General features: G+C 37.6%; 1 protein-coding gene across 1 annotated transcript in view; it reads right to left on the reverse strand.

Annotated features, from left to right (window-relative positions):
* Positions 1-6,752: 6,752 nt before the first annotated feature.
* fah (fumarylacetoacetate hydrolase (fumarylacetoacetase)) overlaps positions 6,753-24,942 on the reverse strand; it is a 30,536-nt gene continuing 12,346 nt past the window's right edge. The window contains exons 8-14 of the mRNA XM_036586483.1: positions 23,999-24,098; positions 17,670-17,800; positions 12,612-12,687; positions 12,194-12,240; positions 10,042-10,143; positions 8,969-9,086; positions 6,753-7,242 (exon numbers count right to left, since the gene is read on the reverse strand). Coding sequence (XP_036442376.1) covers positions 7,166-7,242; positions 8,969-9,086; positions 10,042-10,143; positions 12,194-12,240; positions 12,612-12,687; positions 17,670-17,800; positions 23,999-24,098 — 651 coding nt within the window. The 3' untranslated portion in view covers positions 6,753-7,165. The remainder of the gene's footprint in view (positions 7,243-8,968; positions 9,087-10,041; positions 10,144-12,193; positions 12,241-12,611; positions 12,688-17,669; positions 17,801-23,998; positions 24,099-24,942) is intronic.

Consider the following 24,942-nt stretch of genomic DNA (forward strand, 5'->3'; position numbering starts at 1 on the left):
TTTTTGGGGTGGGATGTTTAAACCCCCTGCCGACTAGCTGGCTAATACAGAAGCCAAATAACTAACATTACCTCTAGGAAGCTGAATACCATGTCTGTATTTTTTAGCCTCATCGGTGGCTATGCTAGCAGTCAGGATTTCTTTTTTGCTGTGGAGGGATACCCACTGGTTATATGACATATTAGCACAATGAATGCTTGATGTCCGAAAACACAAAAAGAATACAAAATCGTGAATTCTGTCAAAAATTTTGAGGGATGCAGTGCTTGATAAGGTCGGCACCCTGCTGACTGTTTGCCACTTACGGTCCACCCTCGAACCACCCAGATTACTATCCTGCATACAAGCTCTGCCTAATTTTAATATTCCCAAACCGATTTTAAATGCACAGAGACTTTTTAGAAAATAAACTAAGAGAAATATTACAAAACCACTGAGACAGAAAAAAATAATAACTAGGCCTGATATAAAATGATTTTTATAGAAAATGTTGTTGCTGACACTGAGCTAGATTAATATTATTTACTAAACTAATTCACAAAGTATAACTAAAGAAAGGAAGGAAAGAAAAATAACTCAATTGGACTGTGAGTGAAAAATGAGCGATGATTATTGGAATTTTGTCTAATACGCTGCTTAAACACTGGTGGGCCAACCAGAAAGTGCTGAACAAAAAGCCAGTGGACCGCCAGTTTTGCCATCAGTGGGCCAAGAGTGGCCCACTATCCTTGTGTTATCAGGGGCATTACATGCTAGTTTTAGGCCAGAATACTACCTACGAAATATAGTTTCACTTGTATAATGCTAAATGTTGCTAACATACATGGCTAACCTATAAAGATGAAGATATTTCATAGTGATAGCTGCTCAGGTTTAATTTCACCTTTTCTAAAAGCACGTACATAATAGTTAAACAAAATGACATAAGATGTTGTGGCACAATCTATAGGGCATCTTCAATAACATTACTCAAACACTGCACAGCCCTGCTGATATAATGCTAATGCTAAGCTGAGAACCTTGTAACTGGAATCAGTAGTGCTCCTCTTTTTTCTTTATGTTCTCAGTCCATTGATATTAATAGGAATCAATTCCTCTTAATTCGCTGACATTTACAGTAGAACTTGGGCCTGTGTCAGCAATTTTGCTTGGCTGGCCAGAGCTGTGTATTACTATGGATTTCTTTTATACCACTGTCAGCTGGGAGATATAATTGATCAGCTGCGTTTCCGAACAACAGTGCACAGACGGCTTTAATATTGCATGCTCCACAGTGTGTTCCCTAATACACAATAGGAGCATTATGTGAATGGCAGTGGGAGCTTTTCAGTCAATAACTGTAAACAAGCCAGGCAGAAATGCATTTGGCCCTGCAGCTCTAATTTAACGTGAAAATCTGAATTATTGCGCCTGTATTTTAATATCTAACCAGCATGGGAGGCCTCTCGGTTTCCACAGGAGGTTTGAAGGAATGTTTTCCTTGAATGTTAAGTATGTTAAGTACTCAAAATATGAATTTTGTTATATCTTGCTGCATACTAAACTGACATCATGAGACTAGCAAGTGCAAAATATGCCACATGAACCAGCAAACTTTATCAAGTGCATCAGGAGTAGTGTTGAAATTTAACGGTAGGCAACGTTATTACAACCCACAGTAGTGGTAGCTTGCTATAATTACAGATATTTCATATCTCATCCTTCTCTTGATCTTTCTCCTTCATGTACATTTAAGGTCAGATCCACCGTGAGCTCTCCACCTGCACTGGGCACACGGGCACATCAATAACACAGAGACAGCTTAATACGCCAAACCATATCATTCTCCCCATGACCCTAGAAGATCCTCACCACCTAAAGTTCAGCACCATCTGTTACCACATTAAACCCCTACCAAGACCCTGAACCCTTAACACAGTACTTATAAGTGATGATCGCACTGGAAAACCTCACACAACTACAAGAGCCCACATCCTCATCCAGTACTTCTTCTGAAATGAAGGCTATTTATAGAGAGTTTGTCCCCCTTTGCTGCAGTAACAGCCTCTACTCTTCTGGGAAGGCTTTACAGTTGGAACAGATGTTGGAACATTGCTGTGAGGATTTGACTTAGTGTTAGTGAGGTCAGGTACTGACGTTCGATGGTCAGTTCTGGATCACTCCAATTCATGCCAGTGGTATTGGATTAAGCTCCATCACTCCAGAGAACACAGTTCCACTGCTTCACCAGCCCAATGCTGGGGGTTTTTATACCCCTATAGTCCATGCTTGGCGTTAGAGTCCGTAGGCTCAAGCGCGGCTGCTCCACAGCGTCCCATTCTATTAATCCATGCTTTTTTGTGGAGATTACACAAGCTATGTGCGCGCAAGTGAACGGCTGTGTCAGAAATAGGTGCACCTTAAAGTAGCTTGAATACGTTTGGAAACATAGCGTAGCTGATGATGTCATTCCATACTGACATGAAGCCACTTGGCCTTGGTTTTCCTTCCCTGTGCTGAAAAATGAACAATTGTCTATGGATGTAATATAAACATATTCCCAAAAATGCAGATATAATGAAAGTGCCTCATTTTCCTACAAAAACATCCAATTCAAAGGTTGTGGCAAGACCTTTCATGTTTACACATTCATTCATGTTTATGTATTCATGGAGAAGTTTTATTTCATTGCTTTAAAACTTACATCGTTAGCTTGTGCATGTAATGTTACTTAAAAAATCCTTGGACAAAGAAGCTAGCTAAGTTAGCAAGTAAATCTCCTCTGGAAATATTATCTGGGTATAACTTTATATGGGTATATGGGAAAAAATATATGGACATATATTTTTATATATTTGCAATACATTTCAAACACATTGCAGTTCATGCCGAAATACATTCCAAACACTAAAGTGTATTTGAGAATATCGCTGTTGTCAGAGGGAAACCTCGTATCTCCAAAATGGTAACTTTACAGGAGAAGGAAAAAACATACTTTACTTTTAATGTAAGTCAATGGAACCAGACATTTTGTCCAAGTAATTTTGGGCCGTTTCCTCTGGTCCTATGATCATAAAATTTACACACAATGTAAAGAGCAACAGGTATTTTCTAATTATGTCAAAAACTGAAAAACGGAAAAAATGGAGATACAAGATTTTCTTCCAACAGCAGCGATTTATTGCTATATATATTTATTGTGATATATTGCTATATAAATGTTGCAGGTATTAATATGTTGTGAAAATGCAGTTATGATTTGATATCTTGGTTATTTGCAATACATTGTTTGTGGGTGTATGTACTGTATACATACATGGTTAATGCAAAGTATAATGCAGAACACAGAAGTCAGTACTGTTCATTCAGTTCATGTATGTTTAGTTATACCTGTAATGTTTGTTAAAAGTGCATACAATTGAAAAAAAAAGTAATGAACAAATGCATTGTAAAAATCGATTCAACAAATACATTTTTGGTCACTTTCATACCTTGCAATGAATTTTTCCATTTGGGTGTGCAGTACATAGAGGACTGTGAATGACCTCTGGCCTTCTTTAGCTCAGCCTAAAGCCGAATAAATGATTATAGAGAGAAGTACTGAGTCATAATCTGCATTTTTGGTTTTTAAATTTTGAAGATTGCATTTTTAGAATGGCCCCAGGGCGATAAGAACAAACAGTGGATCACAGTAATGGTGGCTGAAGGCAGAGGAGGCTGTTTGTTGGCTGTTGTTTGTGTAATTGTCAGTATATATGTGGCCCAGTGCAGCAATGCCTTCTGTGTGATTAACAAAGCGGTGGATTGCAGGATCATTATGAGCCATTCAGACACAGCAGGTGAGTTTAGAGTGGAGACAGAGTGATCAATCTAATGATGCAGCTTCCACACACACACACACACACACACACACACAGCCTGAGAGTGCACATTAAACACACACCAACGCAGTTCACAGAGTTCACACTGATAACACTCTCACTGTATATACTGTGCATTCTTACATACTCTCTCAGGTACAAAACTGAAGCACTTCTGTTCTCCATCACTTTTTAAGTTTGCACTGGAGATATGAGGCTAATAAAGTTAACAAGTAACAAAAGCTTAGCCACCAATTATCATTGTGCTAACTGCATGCTTAAATCATCACACTTACCTGAAAGTGTCGAGTTATTAGGTAATCTCTTGCATAGATGGTTTTTGACACTGTAGCAAATTTGAGATTACTTAACCCTCAGAATCCAAAGCCTGCAATTTGCAGGCAAAGATGTAGGTAACTTCTATCCTTCATAACTTCAGAACTCTGTTTTTGGCCTTCATATTTCAACAAACGGTTAGCAACATGATTCACATTGCCTGCCCTCACAATCCAGAGTGATTTCATCCTCCTTTGACTATCCATCAGTCAGCAATCCAGCTCCAAAATCACACACAACCTCGCTACTGTTATATTACATCTCTGCCTTTAGCCTTCATATTATAAACAAAGGGTTAATAATAGTGGCATGATTCACACATCAGATCACTCAGAGGAACCAGCCATCACTAGCCAGAGTGAGAGAAACAAGCTCTAACATCCTACAACCCAGAAATACAGCAGCAACACACAGCCAGCGCACTGTAAAGCCTGCTATTAGCTCTCTGCTTTAGCCTGGCAACAAAAGGGTTTGAGGTGACGGTCTCGTCCACATGAAAAATTGAATGACCACGTTGTGTTGTAAACTTGCCAACTCACATCCTTCAGCGTCACCTCAGAAGTCTCTAGAGTGAGATTTCCTGGTTTGAAGACTAGGAAAACAGTCCTTCTGACGATGTATCTTGAAGGTGGAATGAAATTCTAAAAGACTACAAGCTGGTAAATGCTTATTAGCAGCGTTAGCCTCGTATCTCGTATCAGCGTATAACTAAAGAAGCAAACTTCAGACACCAAACGTCTTGGATGATCAACTACATTTGGGATAAGGGGTAAATTAATACATACTTTTGTCTATAAACATTGATACATACAAAATTCAGGCTTCAGGATGGCTGCTACTGTTTTTAGCTATATAGCATACTTTTGTCCATTTCAGTACAATATTGTGCAAAAGGTCTGAGACTCTTCATTCATTAATTTTCCAGGCAAGTCATTCTGTTTTCAGGGTCAGAAACCCCCCAGAAATGTATCTAACAGAATATTACATAAACAACTAAATATGATTGGATTTTTTTCAGTATTTATTGTGTCTGCTCTTTATCTTCATTACTTCCATTCTTTTCAGGAGACTCACTTTCAGTTCCTCAAAGATTCTGCAGACACACCTCCAAAGTTCAGTCTTAGAAGTTGGTTGATTATTTTTTGAAGTAATCAAACACATTCAGTGATGTTGAAGTCTGGACTCTGGGGTGGTCAGTCCATTGTTCAGCTTCTTTGTTTGATGTGTCTGTCTCCTTTTCTCAGTGAGTCTTCTTGACAGATACACATCCTTTCAGACCCATAGTGTTGAGTTGTCTTCTCACAGTGGAAGGATGGACAGAAACACCTGTGGATGTTTTCAGATCTGGAGCAGCTTGATTTTCTCCTCTCTCTCACAGATGAAAGCTTTAAGTGCTGTTTATCTGATGGGGGCAGTTTTGGTGTCTACCAGGCCTTCCAGGTGGTTGTTAGGATCTCATTTTCTGTAGCTGTTAAACATTTTTTGAACTCCAGTTTTAGAAACTCCTGTTTTTTTCTTTGACTTTCTCCTTCCTTATGCAAGTGCAATCTTATCTCCTCAAACATATTTCCTGAGAAATGAATAACTTGTATTTAATGGCTGTTTTGACTGGACATTAAATAAATGAAAGGTGGTCTGATTTTCGTACACATTTGGAATAAGGGGAATATTTGTAGGTTTGATTTTTCTCCACAGTGTTCCTTTAACTACAATAAAACACCTTATCTCTATTACGCAGACTCAGGCACACACTTATAGGAAGTTTTTAACACAAGGATGAAAGCACAAATATTAAAATTGGCTTAAATCAAAAGCATGAAGGGCTCATTAAACCTTAGGCACATGCAGAGAAGTGGCTTGTTCATCAGGAGAACAGTGGAGTCACTTTTAAGCCTCACCTGTTCAAAAAGGACAAAAGCTTTAGATCAGGACTCTTAGGTATTCTATCTACACTCTACTCATGTAACTGCATTCATTACTCAGAGGCTGGGCTACACATGAATAGTCATCTGTAGCTGACTGAAACAGAGGCCTTATGATGAGTGGCAATTAGTTTCAATAACTCATTTATATGGAGAGGCATTTTACTTCTCTTTCCATATCATAATTCTCATGGAAACATTAATATTAGTGTTTTCTGCTTTATAGAAACATTTAAAATCCCAGAAAACAATAATTAAAGTGCTCATCATCATTTAAATAATTTGATGTATGTAAACATTGTTAGTTTTCTTCTCTTTACTCTCCATGAAGTCCATGAAGTCCATTTATGGAAACTACGCTGCAAAAATGGCCCATCTGAGATGTCAACAGTTTAACTCCGTGCATTCATCCTGAAGTTACAGGGAGCATTTTAGCATCATGCTACTTTTTAAATGAGGCACAGTACACGACATCCAATCAGAAAAGAGCTCATTTACCAGCTCATATACCAGCCTTAAAGGAACAGCCTGTTTAATGATAAGCCATACATTGAAAAAAAAACTGTAGAATTGAATTATGGCTGTTTTTTGGTACATAAAACCACATAAATATTGTAAATGGACCTCAGCGAAATAAAAATAAAATAGAAGAAAATTGAGGGATATGGGCCCTTTATGTTTAAAACCAGTGTTAGTCTTTTTTGCAGTCAAAAAAACAGAGCCGTTAACTAATAAGTGAATAACAAAGTTTAAAGAAATCAGTAACTTTTATTACAGGCTCTGGGTAACAAACACCCATATAAACATTATAATACTGTCGTAGGAAACACACTGCACTGAGAAACGAGTTGTGACGTTGTGTAACGAAGTGACGCAGCAGTGACTTTAATAAAAATGGTCTCGGCTTCATTCCCGCCGAGAGCGTTTGGCCTCCACGACGAGAGGTTTTAAAAGGTCATGAATATTTCAACATGACTGATAAGGCACTATTTCGTGAGTGAAGAGCCCAGCAGGTTGTGTGATGGATGGAGGGATGGAGAGAGAGAGAGAGAGAGAGAGGTAGGTCGGTCACTGCTGCAGGGCAGGAATGATTTTCCCCTGGCACTGACCAAAACCAACACGGTAACCCCGGCCTTCACAATAACCTACAGGGAGAGAGAGAGAGAGAGAGAGCGAGAGAGAGAGAGAGAGAGAGAGAGAGAGAGAGAATGAGAATGAGAGAGACAATGTGAGAGAGAGAAAAGAGAAAAAATGAGTGAGAGAAAGAGGGAGAGAAAGAGTGATAGAGAATGAAAGGGACAGACAGAAAGAGAAAAAAGGTGAAGAGAGGGTGAGAGGGGGATGAGAGAGAGACAGAGAGAGAAAGAGTGAGTGAAAGAAAGAGAGATGGAGACAGAGCAAGAGAGAGAATGAGAGACAGTGAGCGAGAAAGAAAGAGAGAGTGAGAGAAAGTGAGAGAGAGATGGAGAGAGTTAGAGAAAGAACGAGAGTGAGAGAAACAATGTCAGAGAGTGAAGAGAGAAAGGGTGAGTAAGAGAAAGATAGAGAGATGGAGGGAGAGTGAGAATGAAAAAGGCAAAAAGAGAAAAAGGATAGAGAGAGGGGAAGAGAGGGAGAGGGGGAAGAGAGTGAGAGTGAATGAGAATTTGAGACAGTGAGCGAGAGAGAAAGAGAGATGGAGAGAGTGAGAGAAAGATAAAAAGCACATTTTCAGGTTTGATATGACTTTCAATTCTGAGGTCAAGTTTACATTCCATTTTTTGATTTCAATACTTTATGTATTCAACTGTTTTGGTTATACAGTTTTAATTATATTCTACACAGATTGTTTCTGCTCAGATAAATAAAAGTCCTCAAACTGCCTCTCGCCTCCCTCTAACAAAATAAACGCCAAAAATAACAACCCCTACAATTAATAACTGATTTATAACAGGTAATTTGAGTGTGGGTGTGTCCATAGCATAAACCCCTCCCACCTCCTGCCCACTTTAATCTGATGGGTTTCACTTGTTTTTAACGCTAGCCACGTTTACCTGCAGCCTAACAATCCATTAATAATCAGACTTAAGGCTCAATTGGAATAGAATATGTCCATGTAAACACCTCAATCAAAGTAGACTAGTCCGACTGAAGCCATTTGGAATACAATTTCTATCCAATTGAACAAAGTGGGTAATCCTGTAAAAAATCTGTTAAGTATAAGGATAATATATGTGTAAACGCCTGTATCTGATTACATTCCCAATTGGAAAGTTTAAGTACGTTCTGCGCATGTGTGTCATGTCATAGAGAAAGTTTATGACGTTATAAGCTTATGTGTCTCAGAACACGACGTCTTCCTCTCAGCCTTCTTTAATAAGTACATGTGAAGTATGTTTTCCTGAGACATCATTTTAAAGCAATTTAAAACACAAGCACTGCTCACTGCTGCTCGTCTCACTCTGACTGGACTCATGTGATGCTCGTTGTCATGGTAACGTCTACACTAAGCGGTGCTCTAGGCATGAGTGGAATTTTTGATTGGATTAATTGTAGTTTGCATGTAAGCGAAGGTTTTCCATCAGATTGTTGAGTATAGAGTACACAAACACCTCAGTCTTAATCTATAATCGGAATATATTCCAACAGATTGGCAAAAATCTTTGCATGTAAACACAGCCAGTGATGGTGGTTTCCATGAAAAAGGGACAGATGAGTGATCCTGTTTTACAGACTTGCTGCATAATTCAATTGTTGCAATGTAAACAGAGTGATTCAGAGTGGTTTGGTGTGAAATGGTTCAGATTTCTTTACAGTGGTGGTGACCAACACCAACTCTCTCAAAACACACATGCACACACATACACACCTTCACACACTCTGCACACCCACCTGTAATAGTGACCTCATCTCCATCCTTCAGGAAGGTCCTGCTCTCTCCTCTGCCCAGATCAATCACCTTCGAGCCTCTCCATGAGAGCTCCAACATGGAGCCAAAACTTTCTGGATCCTACATACACACACACACACACACACACACACACACACACACACACACAAACCTTCACTATACAAACCTGCTGTCAAAATCATCTCGAAACCATTTTCCCTTCCTTTAAAAACACCACTTTGAATATTTCATAATGAATGGACCAACATACATTGTCCAAAATTAGCTCAAATAATATACAAAATTGTTGTGTTAACATAAATGAACTCTTAAGAATGGTTTTACCATTTCAGAGATGGTTTATTTTTGAATGTGTTTACCACTTTAGAATCATTTGAATGAAAAAGACATAAATATAATAAAACGCTGGATAAAAACTGCAGATCAGACCTAACTGAGACCTGTGTGTGTCGCCTAATATTCTAATGATGATGCTTTATTGACGTGAGTGAAACAGGCTGTACGTGTCACTGCCCAAAAAAAATCTCCATTTTTTGCGATTTTTAGTTCCTTTACATTGTGTAAAACTTTACAGTGATTGTGTTTATTATTATTTATTTCTGTTTTCGCACATGTGCAGACTGAGAAATCCAAAAGAAATCAGAGCAAAAGTTTACATGCACTGAGAAATCTGATTACTGAGCTAATATCCAGCTCTCTGTATCGGATTTCTTGATCTGATTTCTAGATCGGAGTATGGTGTTTACATGACCATTTGAATAATCAGATAACTGCAGAAATCCAATTATGATCTTGCCTGCTCATGTAAACTTACAATTCCGGAGATACTTAATTTCCTTTGGACAGCAATGATATGCAGGTGGAGTGGCAGACATGGGACATATTTATAGGACATATTTTGTACATGTATATTGTGTCGCCTCAAGAGCAAGATTAACCTAATTAGAATTAAATGTTTGGTTCCCTGGGGCTTTAACATTGATAATAACCAAATATACATGATAGACATGGATGCAAAATCAATATCTAACTAATATTACAATAACACACTGACCGGTCCACTGATGGTTCCAGATGCGAGTAGATCTCCCGGCCGGACGTTGCAGCCGTTCACCGTGTGATGGGCCAGCTGCTGCTTCATTGTCCAGTACATATACTAATAAGGAAACACAGGACATGTGTCAATATCTCTCTCTCGCTCTCGTATATACACCCTCAGACAAAGATATTAGCTTAATGCCATAAATATGCATGATACAAAGACTTATTGGATCTTAGATATTTGATATTTGGTTGCTTTGTTAAAAAAAAATTCATCATCTGATCAAATCTGTGAAAAATATACAAATGTAAAGCATTTTCAAGACTTCAACTCAGAAAACACTGAAGCATTTAACACTGTAGCATAATGGTTAATAATAAATCATCTAAATAAATAGCATCTGTCAAAATGCAGCATATTTCACAAAATCTGTGCAGCTCAAGTGATATAAAACAGGTACTACAAGTAAGCTACAATAAATTTATGCTGGTAACCTTTGGCCTACAAAATAATATACTCAAATCTACGATGTAGATTAGAGTATATTATTGCCATAAGTACATATAAAGCAGAATTATTATTTGCATCAGCCTTTCAGACAATATATTACACACAATATAAACACTAAGAACAGATCATACAAAAAAACTGAAACAAAACAATGAATAAACAGTTAATGAACAGTTTTATGGTGTATTTTTTGCAAATGTGTGAAAAAGCTTTACGTCCTCTATCTGCTGCCTGGATGTTATTACTGAGTGGACATGGCCAGCTGTCTGCATTGATAACGAACCCTGCATAGCGCAGACTCACCCAGCTCTACCTCAGCAAACAGGCTAAAACAAGCAGCGCAACATACACGGCATCGTAGAGCTGACATGCAGAGATCCAAAGAGATCAGGATTGGGAGAATTTGGCTTTGATGATAAAAAAATTGGGTGGAAATTCATGTTTTGGAGGGGACGTACTCAGAACTTTCTACTTAAACATAAACTTTTTCACAGTTACTTTTCAATAACATAAGAAAAAATACCAGCAAAAGTTTACTCAGTATAAAGCAGCCTTGGGTAAATTTATCTTCAACAATCAACTTCAAGTTCATCAGAGTATCTTTATTGGTTTGAAGAGAAGGTTTTGTATATTTTTAATGATTTTCTTTTGCAAACTATTGTTACAAACACGATTGCCAGTGGCTTGTGACTGGATGGAATATTTGAGGAATATTAGAGGCTGCCAAGCTGTTATCAAGGCTAGAACTTCTAATGTTAGTTATTCATCAGTGAGTTATACGGCTTTTCTGAGAATATTGCAATAAATCATGTAAAAAGCAGTTTCTCTGTCTATTTTGAGTGATGGGGTGAATGTTATGCTTGATGGATCCTGTCAAGAATGTCAGTCATTGTTCATCATTCATCATTTACTGTGACACTTAATGAAACAGTATATTATTTTCATGGCTAAATAATTTGGGTTGATGAAGGAAAAAGTAAAAGACACAAAAAGTGACTTAAAAAAAGTTGTTGTTTTTTTTTAATTGATATAAGGTGCTGCTTGAATGTTTGTGAACCCTTTAGAATGTTCTATATTTCTGCATTAATTTGTCCTAAAACATCATCATTTTCCTCAATAAATAAATGAGCAAGTCTAATATTTTTGTCTCATTTGTTTAATTTGGTTCTCTTTATCTACTATTAGCACTTGTGTGAAAATCTGATGAAGTTTTATGTCAAATTTATGCAGAAATATACAAAAAGTGTAAGTATGGAAACAAATCTAGAAATATACATTAATGTTAACTTTATTTAGTAATATTTAAGATGGAATTTTAATTACTGATGATGGACATGTATTTGCATGTATTTGTAACAATATTATACATAAAACACCATTTTCACTTGCACTAAATTAATGTGTACATTAAAGCTTGAAAAACACTTATTTAGCAGATTTTTTAGACTTTTATACAATATTTTATACGTCATGGATACAAATGGCCTGTGATCATGTGAGACGCTCTTTTCTCTCCATAAACCTGCTTAGGCTTTATTACTTAAACTAATCGCTAGCCAACATGGAAAACATGCTCAACTGTATTAAAAGCATTTTGTACATGTGAGGGAGTCAGACAGGGCCAGTTTAGACCCAAGCACTGCTGATCTCTTACCTTAAAGTTGGACTTGCAAATGGTGGCTGCCTCTCTCATTCCTTCCCCTGATGGAGAGTGAAATATGCTACTGAAATCAGGCATGATGTAGATTTTACAGCTGCACTATGTAAGATTTTTTTTTTTTATTGAAAAGAAGTAGCATTGCTGAGTCAGCAGAATAAAAACAGGCTAAAATATTGTGAGCATGCAGTGCTGCGAGTTGGCCTGTACAGCCTGAAGCAATCATTTAAAAGAGGCATCAGGTGGGGACTTTACGTATTAATGTCACACGCACAGATCCAGCTCGATATTTAGATCAAATGATCTCAAAATCAACTTTGCCTCTTTGCAAATATTTGTGAGATCGTGAGAAACTTTTCACAGAATATTACAAAAAATGGACTTAAAAATCACTGACACCTCTTTAAGCACATACCTTTGATGGAGACAAAGAGGTTGATGTTGAAGGTGTACGGGTCTTGGTGTTGAAGATATGGAAGTGGCTCTGGGTCCTAAAATCAAAATACTGTCAGGTCAAATATCAGGGATGTGCATATAGAGAGTCACAGCAAAACACAAACTCTTTTGAATAGGAAAAATCTAAATACTTAAGTATTCATCTTTGTTATATAGCTGGCTGACCACTTAGTCTAAAATAGCCTAAATTAGTCTAAAATAAGCAGCATTTAGTGCTTAAAGTGACAGGGTGCCCATGTTGCATGCTAAATAAGCATATAGTATACAATCCTGTTTCCAAAAAAGTTGGGATGATGTGTAAAATGGAAGTAAAAACAATGAAGAATGAAGAAATGAAGAAACAATGAATAAATAAAAAGAATACAATAATGTGCAAATCATTTAACCCCAGTATTTACTTGAAGATAGAACAAGGGCAACATATCAAATACTGAAACTGAGAAATTTAATTGCGTTTTGTAAAATATATGGACATTTTGAATTTGATGCCAGCAATACGTTTCAAAAAAGTTGGGAAGGGGCAACAAAAGACCGGGAAAGTTTGGCACTGCAATCACAAATGCAAGTTTAAACTCTACCATGCAAAGAAGAAACCATATATAAATAGGATCCAGAAACGCTGCTGCCTTCTCTGGGCTCAAGCTCATTTAAGATTGACTATGGGGAAGTGGAGAAGTGTGGTCCGATGAATCAGAATTTCTAATTCTTTTTGGAAATCATGGACACTGTGTTAAAGACCTCCCAACTTGTTGTCAGTGCACAGTTTAAAAGCCAGCATCCATGATGGTATAGGGGTGTATTAGTGCGCATGGCATGGGTGACTTGCACATGTGTGAAGGCGCCATTAATGCTGGATGATATATATATGATTTGGAACATCAGCTGCCATCCAGACAACGTCTTTTTCAGGGAAGGCCTTCCTTATTTCAGCAAGACAAAGCCAAACCACATACAGCACATATTATAACAGCATGGCTCCATAGTAAAAGAGTCCAGGTGCTAAACTGGCCTGCCTGCAGTATCAAATATTGAAACTGAGAAATGACATTTCTCAGTTTCAATATTTGATATGTTGCCTTTGTACTATTTTCAATTGTATATGGGGTTTAAATCATTTGCACATCATTACATTCTGTTTTTATTTACATTTTGCACAATGTCCCAACTTTTTTGGAAATAAGGTTGTACATAAATTAAAAATATTTAAATACATACTCCTTTTTTTCTAACAATAAGTTTGGTAACATGATGCCAAAAAACTTTTTTGGAATTTAATGTTTTTTTGGAATTGAATGTTTCATTTTTTACGAGGTTTGGGTGCACATAAAATGTGGGACACAGGTTAAGATGACTTTTTTCTGCTTAAATTTGATTTTTTTTTATATTTGCTACACACAGTGACTGAAAACCTTGACTCAAATGAGCATTGAGAAAGAGGGGAAAGAGGAGACTATTCCTCGCTCCACTTGGTCCGGATGGAGAAAGCGGTTGTTAATAACTCTGAGAACAGACTTTAGCACGTCTCATTGCCCCTCACATGCAAAGTCTGCAGTCTGCTCTGCCGCCTCCATCACTCTGAAGCATCTCCTCCACCAGGACCTTCACTGAGATCAGCCCAGCTTCTCTCTTTAACCCCAGATATGATTATCATTTTTAACCATGATCAGCTGTTTCTGCATGAGGCACTAGTCAATGTAGCTAAGGGCTAAAATCCCTACAAGCCCTAAACCACTCTGTATTAAGCCTCTGAAAACCCTTTAACTTTCAAATAAAATACAATTTAATGTTTCAAAAGTGATTTCTGATGGAACGTTTGGTGAAAAATCAAATTTACACAATTTTCCTCCTTACCACAAATGTACTTGATCAGACAAAACATGTTTGGGGTGTAAAGTTTACTTCTTTAAAGGAGCTACGAGGCTAATGTAGGCTTAGCTAACAAGCAAAAAAAGCTTATACCTCACTACCCACACGGAAATCTGATACATGGCCATATATGAACATATATCGTAAAGACTCAAAATATATATGCGTATATGTTGTGTATATATCAAGTATCAAATAGGTGGGTGACCACATTCATCATTTATCTTACATTTATCTTACATAATATATCTATGTATTAAATTATTTGTGTCAGAGAAAATATTTTATATAATGTATATTTCAAGTTTAAATGATTCTGTTGCCTATCATGTTTTACAGATCAGTTATGGAGCTATTATATTCATTTTCACTTCATTTGGAAGTATGTGGAAGAAACAAAAAAGATTAAAATTACAACATTAAAATGCTATATAAGATAAAGCTAATATTTACCATCCATATACGAATAATGTTTTTATTATATATTATTACATATATATCTTACACATGAGTGTTTGTATATGTTGATGTATGGCTAAAACATATGTCCCATATTTGAAAATGGCTAATTTCAAATAAGTTGGCATGTATGTCACATATATGTCTATATGTGACATATATAAGTTGGAAGTAAGGGAATTCCATAGATGCTAATATATTTCATATGTATGAAATCCATATATTGCCATACATCAGATTTCTGTATGGGTAATTAGCACTGTGCTAACAGCTTGCATAAATCATCATTTACTCGGCTCAAAGTAATTTAGGTTCCAAGATGACTTCTACTTGTGTTTTTCCTTGCTTTCCTATGAGTAAGTTTTTCCAGTGAGTGATGTTGGTAGTCCTTGATTTCCAATTCAGCGGGATTGTGTTTTGGCAATGGTTAGTGCTATGAGAAGAATTCTGCTGTTACTCTCTTACTTGTTGATATGTCTCATAATAGACGCAGTGGGAGGGGCTGGTCCAATAGTGTTGGTTATTGATGAATAATGTATTGCCAAACGTGTTTAATGGGCGTACATTACCACATGCACTGTAAAAAATGAGTCAGCTCAACTTAACATGTTATAGAAACTGATTACATGACTTTTCTTGAGTTGACTCAACTTGAGGACACCAGAGTTCACACAACTCAGACTTCTTAGCTGAGTCAAAAGTTCTCCCAGCTACTGTTTCTAGGTCTGCATCTCAGTTAGATAAACAAACTGAATCTGCGTTTTTTTATTTCATCACTAGCTGGCGCTCCTTCTATCACACAGTCTAATCCGGCGTATTTTCCTCTTGGGCTTCCAGATATGGACAGCTATGGTCTTCCTGGGATTAAAACTCACAACCTACTGATGTTGGGATGAATTATTAGACATCTGCACCACATGAGACGATGCTATGCTTTAACGTTAAAACAACAAATATTTTCTCCAGTGTATTAAACATTCATAGACACAAAATCTGAGTTGCTTCATGTGTTTCTGAATGGTGCAATGGACTAAGCCGTCACCCCAACAGGAGGTTGTAAGTTTGAGCCCCAGCGATGCCATAGCCATCCATAAGTGTGTCCCCAAGAGGAAAAATGTCTAGCAGGATTGTGTGATGGAAAGAGTCCTGGCTAGTGGGGGAGCTGAGTATAAAAAGAAAGTTCATTTTATTTACCTCACTGAGATCAGAACTAAAAAATTAAGAGACCTTTTGACTCAACTAAGAAGTTTGAGTTGTGTGAACTCTTGTGCTCCCAAGTTGAGTCAACTCAAGAAAAGTAATCAGTTACTATATCATTCTGAGTTGAGCTGACCTCTCATTTTCAACAATGTGGCATGACTGTAAGAATGAGTGAGTTATTGTGAATTCTAGACTTTGGCTTATACCGTAGATCATCATAGCTGTGATGTTATTCGCGGTAACACATGACAGAGTGTTCTCCTGCTCTTATACAACAGTTCTACAAAAGAAGTAAAAAGGTAAAGCAAAGAAGCCCTGAACACTGTATGAAATGTGCTGGTCCTGTAAAACCCACTGCCCTCCCCTGTAGTGTTTTCCTATTCTAGCATGCCAAGGATGGATTGTTACTAAGCTGATTAGTTAGATCAGATGTGCTGGGAGCAGTGAAAAGACTACAATGCACATGACAGGGGCTACTCCAGTACCAGGGTGGGGAACCTCTGCTTTAATATAAACAAAAGAAAAGCATTTGCTGCACAAATGTCCTTCATGCCATATTCAGTTTTACAATCCACAGTAAGAGTACAAGCCAGGACACTGAGAGAAGTGAGTCTGTTCCGAAATATGCCAAATACTATTATGCTCACAACAAGCCTTTGCCTTTAAAACACTGCTTAAATGACAAAGCAGCAAGATCCTGACATTCGAAACAAAGCTCGTCTCAGTGCTTCTAAACCAGCTGTCATAACAAATTCACCCAAACACAATAAATTCAGTCGTGCTGCTTATAAAGGCTGTGATCAAACTGATCAAACGTGAAAAGGTTACACTGCAAACTGGCTGAGCGTCCTGTAAATAATAACAGAAGTGGCAGAGTCTGAGCACAAACGGCAGGCTTGGTACTGACTTTTAAAAGCAATAAAACCCTTGGAAGCTATTTATGACCATCAAAAGCATGTTGTAATTATTTGTCACTCAAAACTCATTGAAAGAAGTTCAGGACCCAGATTCACAAAAGTTTTCCTAAGAAAAAGCTTACGGAGGATCTTAAGACAAACAATAACATTTAGAAGTATAGAATGGGCCTCATTTACCAATGTCTTCCTAGGTTTCTTCTTAAATCTGTTCTTGAGAAAGGTCCTAAGAACAAGTTTAGATTCATGACGTGTTCTTAGGGCAAAATTGTTCACCTTTGTGCTCTTGAGTGTGTGTAGATTCTGTTCTTACCTAAGAACAAATCCCAATTAAGAAAACATCGGTGAATGTCAGAATCTTTGTATAAACTAAGTAGGTTTAAAGAAGAAATTTTTTCTTAAGAAACAGTTGGTAATGAGGCTCATTGATTCCAGTAATATGACTCTAAAATTTTGCCGTCATAACATCAGCTGTACTGCAATCACAATATGCAACAATATAACAGCCAGACTAGTACTTTGTTTATATTGTGTAGCAGCATTATTTACTGACATATTGAACACAGATTTAGATTTACCTGAACTGCATTTGGCTCCATGAAGGGCATCAAAGCCTCCATTGGCACGACCCAGGGCGAGATGGTGGTCCCGAAATTCTTCCCTAAAAATGGGCCTAATGGCACATACTCCCAAGCTTGGATATCCCGGGCTAGAGAGAGAGAGAGGGGAGAAAGTGAGAAAGAAGGAGAGAGAGGAGAAAAAAGAGTGAGAGATAGGGAAAGAGAGGATAAAGAAAGAGAGAGAAAATGAGGATAGAGTAAGACAGGATGGAGGACAAAAAGGAGAGATAGTGAGAAGAATGAGAGAAAGAAACAAACAAAAATAAAGACAGTGAAAGAGGACGAGAGAAAGATGGAGAGAGAGAAAGAAAAAGAGAAACAAAGAGGAGTGGAATATGATAGAGAAAATTAGAAAGGGAGAGAAAGGATAGAGGGAAAAGTGAGAGGGAAAAAAGAAGGAGAGACAGAGAGAGAGGATAGAGAGAGAGAGAGAGTGGATAGAAAAAAGAGGGTAAAGAAAGAAAGAAAATGAGAGAGAAAGAGAGGAGAATAAAAAGGAGTTAGAGAGGATGGAAAAGAGAGAGAGCGAGAAAGAGAGAATGGATAGAAAAAGAGAAAGAGAAGATAAAGAAAGTAAGAGAAAATGAGGATAGATGAAGAGAGATGGTGAGAGAGAGACAAAAGAGAAAGAAAGAGAATATGAATATGATATATGAATATGATATGATATGACAGAGAAAAGGAGAAAAAGAGAGAGAGAAACAAAGAGAGAGAGAGAAGGAGTGAGTGAGTGAGCCTGCAGTAACAATACATTCACTGGTAAATGGGTTGAGGCTCCTCCTCTGATTCCTGATAGATAAACTCCATTGACCTCCAGTAAACTCGTTAACGCCACGTCAGATGCTCTTCTCTGCCTGGATTGAACTCATGAAAGTCCTGCTCATTGTTCCTTCACTAAGTTGTAATGTGCGCTTCTAAAATGAAATTCAGTTCCTTTCATTTTTCCTGTAAAGTTAACAGGCGTGTGGCCGGCAGCTCTCAGACGGGAGCCGCTTCATTAACCGGAGCTATTTCACTCCTGTTTGGTCAAATCAAAGTTTCATTTCTTCCACTCAGCTGCAGAGAGAAATGATTCCATAAATTTAGCCCAAGATATATACTCTCTCTCTCTCTCTCTCTCTTTCTCTCTCTCTCTCTCGCACACACACACACACACACACACACACACACAAAATCTTCTTTCTGCCCCAAAAAGACAGCAGTTTAACAAAAGTACAGATAAAGGCTTCTGCATGGCTGCTACTGCTGTTTTTAGCTATACAAAATACTGCAGTCCATGCTTTTAGATCACAGTGTGTCATACAGTACCAGAAACCACATTAGTGAGTCTATTAGAGACACTGAACACCTGCACACAGTTTGAGGCAAGTGTGTGATGATTTAGGGATAGAAGTTTACACAATGCTAATTAGCATGCTAATAAGCTTCCATTGCTTAGGGTCATCCCTATATTCCCAGGGTCCTAAATTCCCAGGGCCCTATATTCCCAAGGTCCAAACTGTCCATTGCTTGGATTCATCACTATCCAGCGTTCTTTATTCCCAGGACCCTATCTTTCCAGGGTCTTATATTCCCAGGAACTCAAACTTCATAAAGTTTAAACAATGTTGAATAAATTTACACAATGCTATTTAGCACGCTAATAAGCTTCCATTACGAAGGGTCATCCCTATATTCCCAGGGTCCTATATTCCCAAGGCACTATATTCCCAGGTTCCTATGTTCCCAAGGCACTATATTCCCAGGGTCCTATATTTCCAGGGCACTATATTCCCAGGGCCCTATATTCTTAAGGCAATATGTTCCCAGGGTCCTATATTCCCAAGGCACTATATTCTCAGGGTCCTATATTCCCAAGGCAATATATTCCCACAGCCCTATCTTCCTAGGGTCCTAAGCCTTATAAAGTTTAAACAATGTTAAATAAAATTCACACAACACTATTTAGCATGCTAATGAGCTTCCATTATGTGGGGTCATCCCTATATTCCCAAGGCATTATATTACCAGAGCCCTATATTCCCAAGGCACTATATTCCCGGGGTCATATATTCTCAGGGCACTATATTCCTAGGGTGCTGTATTCTCATGGCGCTGTATTCCCAGGGTCATATATTTGTGTATGTATAAATGCAGATGCATCGAACTATGTATCTGGCTACACTTATGAAGTCAGCATGAACGGGAAATCATATCACATTCTCATTTTGTAATGTGAAGTATTAGTGAGTGAAATATCAGTATCAGGGTGGAGTGGTGGGAGGATGAGGTGAAACATGATGATATTAATATATTATTTTCCCCCGCCTGCTGGTGCACAGTGATGTCATCAAAAATCAGAAGATATTTTAGCGGCTACAAAAGTCACCAAATTTTGATGGGTGACTACAGGAAAAACAAGAATTTTATCTCAAATATGATGAATCATGCTTATTACATCAGGTACACAAATCAACAAGGTAAAAAGATTCTGGGTTGACTTTAAAAATAAAGGTGCCAAAAGGGTTCTTCAGTTTCCAGGCCTGGATTTTGTAATAGCTGGTAGTTAACTGACCTGTTGGTGTGACTGACTGAACCACAGTGCCACACCAACACATGATTACAAAATCCAGGCTCAAATTTAAAGACCTCTGCCATAGAAGAACCACCTTTGGTTCCCTAAAGAGACGTGAGCATGAAGCATCTTTTAAAAGTAGCAAGAACCATTATATACTGTAAAGGTTCTATAGCACTAAAAATGTTTCATCAAAGCCCAGGACCATTAAGGAACCTTTATTATTTAATAAAATCCAGTAATATAGAAAGTTATTTCAAAGTAGTTAAGCCATATTAAGATATAATAGAACCCAAAAAATGTCAAAACCTTTGGTGAGTGAACAGATCTTTAGATCAATAACTTAGTTTAGTTTTTAAGGCTATACTGAGCTATTATATTGATTCAAAGTATATATTGTTTTAGAGTAGCTGTACAGGAATCTAACTTGTCTTCATTCAAATTTAATAAACTGTAAATCAGCAATAAAACATCTATTTTATTTAGATGCAAAGCTCATACAGGGCTATAATAAAAACAACTGCCACTTCGAATGACATATGGAATGAAAAAGCAGCGATATATAAATGCATCCACACACACTGGCTCTTCGGAAGGAAAACAAACTGAAAGTCAGAACTCAATCTGATTCAACAATCTGCTCTGAACAGGAGCCAAACAAACAAACAGGAGTGCAACACTCTATAAAGCCTGGCACCCACACTTCACCAAGCTCCAGCACAGCACCCACCCCTCAGAGTTTCTCATTTCCAGAACCTCCTCAAGCGCTTATAAAACAGCAATATCGGCCGCAGCGAGATGCGGAAGACGCCATTGTAGACTGGCAGTAGGGGGTGATGGAATAATAAAAGAAATTGACGGCAGTGGTTACTCTGAAAGACCATTTTGGCATGACCGGGAAACAGCCGTAAATCACCGCCACGTCGTCAAGTTCGCCCGTCAGGGCCTCTCTGAAGTTTTATAGGGGCCCTGTGAGATATGCTCCATATTTCAGAGCCAACAGGAGGCAGCTCTGGCCATCCACCTTCAGCTAATGGAAAATGTCAGCTTGGTTATTCTGAAGAAAACAGGATGGATGAAGATGGAAAACACGAGGCCTACTCTGATCTCTCGAAACAGGTGGGGTTCATAAATGTATACATCCAACCCGGGACTGACCGATATATCGGTTGGCTGATACTATCGGCTGATATTGAAACAATTGATACTTATCGCTGATAAATCACTAAACTGCCAAATGCCAAGGGCCACAATGATGTCAGCTCTCAAACTTTACAGGATTAAACCTCTTTCGGGGCCAAAAGATTTTCAATAGACAACAACAGCTGAGCAAGGATTATTTAGCATAATGTCCACATTGTTTTTGTCTGGCAAGTAAAAAGATCTGTATCATAATTATCTTTAATTAATAAATATCTTTAATAGCCTGTAATCTACAGAACCCCACTGGTGACATCTGACAACTTATGAGAGCGTGAAACTGGGATTTTAATGCATGTTATGAAAAAATTAAGCTATGCTTTACTGAGTTGTGGCCATGACTTCATTATCAAGGCTTTATTATCTCGTTCAAACAGCTTATTATGTTGTGGCTTCGACTTAATTATCTCAACTTCATTATCTTGTTCCTATGCTTTATTCAAATTGCGGCAAAAGCTTAACTATGTTATTTCATTCCCATGCCTTACGAATTTGTGGCCACAACTTGATTATCTCAACTATGTTGTCTCCTTCCCACACCTTACTAAGTAGTGTCCATGACTTATGTCAACGTCATTATCTCATTCCCATGCCTAAGTTGTGACCCTGACTTAATTATCTCAACTATGTTATCTTGTTCCCACAACATATTAAGTTGTGGCTTCGACTGAAGTATCTCAACTTTATTCACTTAATTATCTTAATTATCTCAATTGTGGCCATGACTTGATCATCTCAACTATGTTATCTCATTCCCACAACTTATTAAGTTGTGGCTTCGACCTAAGTATCCCAACTTTATTATCTTGTTCCCATGCCTTCCGTAATTGTGGCCATGACTTATGTCAACTTCATTATCTCATTCACATGCCTTACTAAGTTGTGGCCATGACTTAATTATCTCTACTTCATTATCTTGTTCCCTTGCCTTATTTAATTGTGGCCACGACTTAAGTTGTGGCTTCGACTTAAGTATCTCAACTTCATTATCTTGTTCCCATGCCTTACTTAACTGTGGCCACGACTTAATTATCTCAACTATGTTGTCTTATTCCCACACCTTACTAAGTAGTGGCCATGACTTAATTATCTCAGCTATGTTAACTTGTTCCCACAACTTAAGTTGTGGCTTAGACTTAATTATCTCAATTATCTAATTACCTTATGTCTTATTCCCATGCCTTATTTAGTTGTGGCCACAACTTAATTATCTCAACTATGTTGTCTCTTTCCCACATCTTACTTAGTAGTGGCCACAACTTAATTATCTCAACTATGTTATCTTATTTCCATGCCTTACTAACTTGTGGCCACAATTTAATTATCTCAACTATGTTATCTTATTTCCATGCCTTACTAATTTGTGGCCACAATTTAATTATCTCAACTATGTTGGCCTTTTCCCACACCTTAATAAATAGTGGCCATGACTTAATTATGTCAACTTCATTATCTCATTCACATGCCTTACTAAGTTGCCATGACTTAATTATCTCAACTATATTATCTTGTTCCCACAACTTATTAAGTTGTGGCTTGACTTAATAATTTCAACTTCATTATCTTGTTCCCATGTCTTATTTAATTGTGGCCATGACTTAATTATCTCAACTATGTTATCTCATTCCCACACCTTACATGGTTGTGGCCACGACTCAATTATCTTAACTTCATTGCCTTGTTCCCATGCCATGTTTATTATCTCATTCCCATGCTTTACTAACTTGTGGCCACAAGTCCATTATCAAGACATCATCACGTTTCCACACCTTACCGAATTGCAGCAACCTTATTATCTCAACTTTATTACCTTATTTAAACGCCTCACTATGTTATGGCCACGACTTACTTTTCTCATTCCTACAGCTTAGTATGCTTTAGTAAGTTGTGGCCATATATTATTTTTATAAAGACAGGATGTCACAAATGGGTCTCTTTAATATTTATTAGTTTAACATCATAACATTGTATGTTTGTAGTGATCTGATCTTTTATGTAACATATCATATTCAAAATACACCGATCAGCATAACATTATGACCACCTCCTGCAGTGTGGTCATAATGTTATGCCTGACCTGTGTATATCCTCTGTGGGTGCTAAATGCTCCGTGTACGTACTTGTGAATCACTGCTATACAGTAACCTGAAGCTTTCAGCCTGATCCTTCGAGAGAACAGCTGTCAGATGTGTGTTTGGTGGTGGAGAGCGTGAGCTTTGATGAGACGCTCCATTATAGAGATCTGAAGTGCACTCTCTGACCTTCAGTATACACTTTATTCCTGATTATTGCTCTCATAAAACCCAACTGACTCACACTCGACCAGAGATACACGCCAAGCAGCTGAACTGAATCTTAATGTGTAGAACAGACAGGATAAAAGTAAACTACTCTCTCCTACACAGCTAAAAATGACATCTTAGCAACGTTAAATGCATAAATAATGTTATTTTCTACATCATCTTGCTGCAGCACAGTCATGATTTATTGAGGGTGTTTCTGGGCAGCTAAAGGAGAAGAAGAGAACACTCACCGCTCCAGTCGTTCATCAGGACCATGCCGAAGATGTGCTCGTGAGCTTTCTCTATGGGGATTGGCTCTCCCAGCTTGTTTCCAGCACCCACGAAGAATGCCTACAACACACATGCACAAACTAACTGAAGTTACAACCAGAGTAACTGAGTATGAAGTGAAAATGGTTATATTTTTATGTGTTCACAAGTGAAGAACTACATTTATTATATTTTTCATTTGCTGCAAAATGATATTTTGCAAATGCACTCAAGGTTTGGGGTGAAATAAATGAGCATTAGTGAGCATTAAGGATGGGAAATATGGAAGAACTAGAAGGCGTTTTCACAATACCTGATATATATCATAATATTTTTCTGATGTTTTTGTAAAAAGCAGCGTTATTATAGTTTTGAAATTATCACAGTCCAAACAGAAAATTATCTTCTATCACAACAATAAATCTTATTCTTTTCTCTGATAAGACTGATTGTCTCACAAAGCACTGTGAGAGTAGGACTGCTTCATTTCAAAATTTTGGTACCACTTTAAAATGAGACTACCTTTATAAAGCGTTCATAAATGGTTTAAAATGAGTTTATTAATGGTTATTAATTAGGTCATACAGACCTTAAAATCATTAATAAGCATTTACAACACATAAATAAAAAATGGCCACAGCGACCTGTTGTTTAGTTCATAGTAAACACCACTACGCTAAACCTCAGATTATGAAGCTTTGATGTGATCCTACTTTGTCTTATTCATCAGTCAGCATTAAACCTGTCAGCTTAATCACATATTCATATTCATCAGATATAACAGCTCACTTTTGCCCTTTTTATTAATATGTTATAACTGCTTATGAATGCTTTTTAAAGTGATTATGGCCTATCTAGTGACCATCAGGTTTACTGTGTAGTTCTACAATTACAGACAGTAGTGCATCTGTTTCTCCGCATTCTT

The sequence above is a fragment of the Colossoma macropomum genome, unplaced genomic scaffold, assembly GCF_904425465.1.
Source record: "Colossoma macropomum unplaced genomic scaffold, Colossoma_macropomum, whole genome shotgun sequence".
Lineage (NCBI taxonomy): Eukaryota > Metazoa > Chordata > Actinopteri > Characiformes > Serrasalmidae > Colossoma > Colossoma macropomum.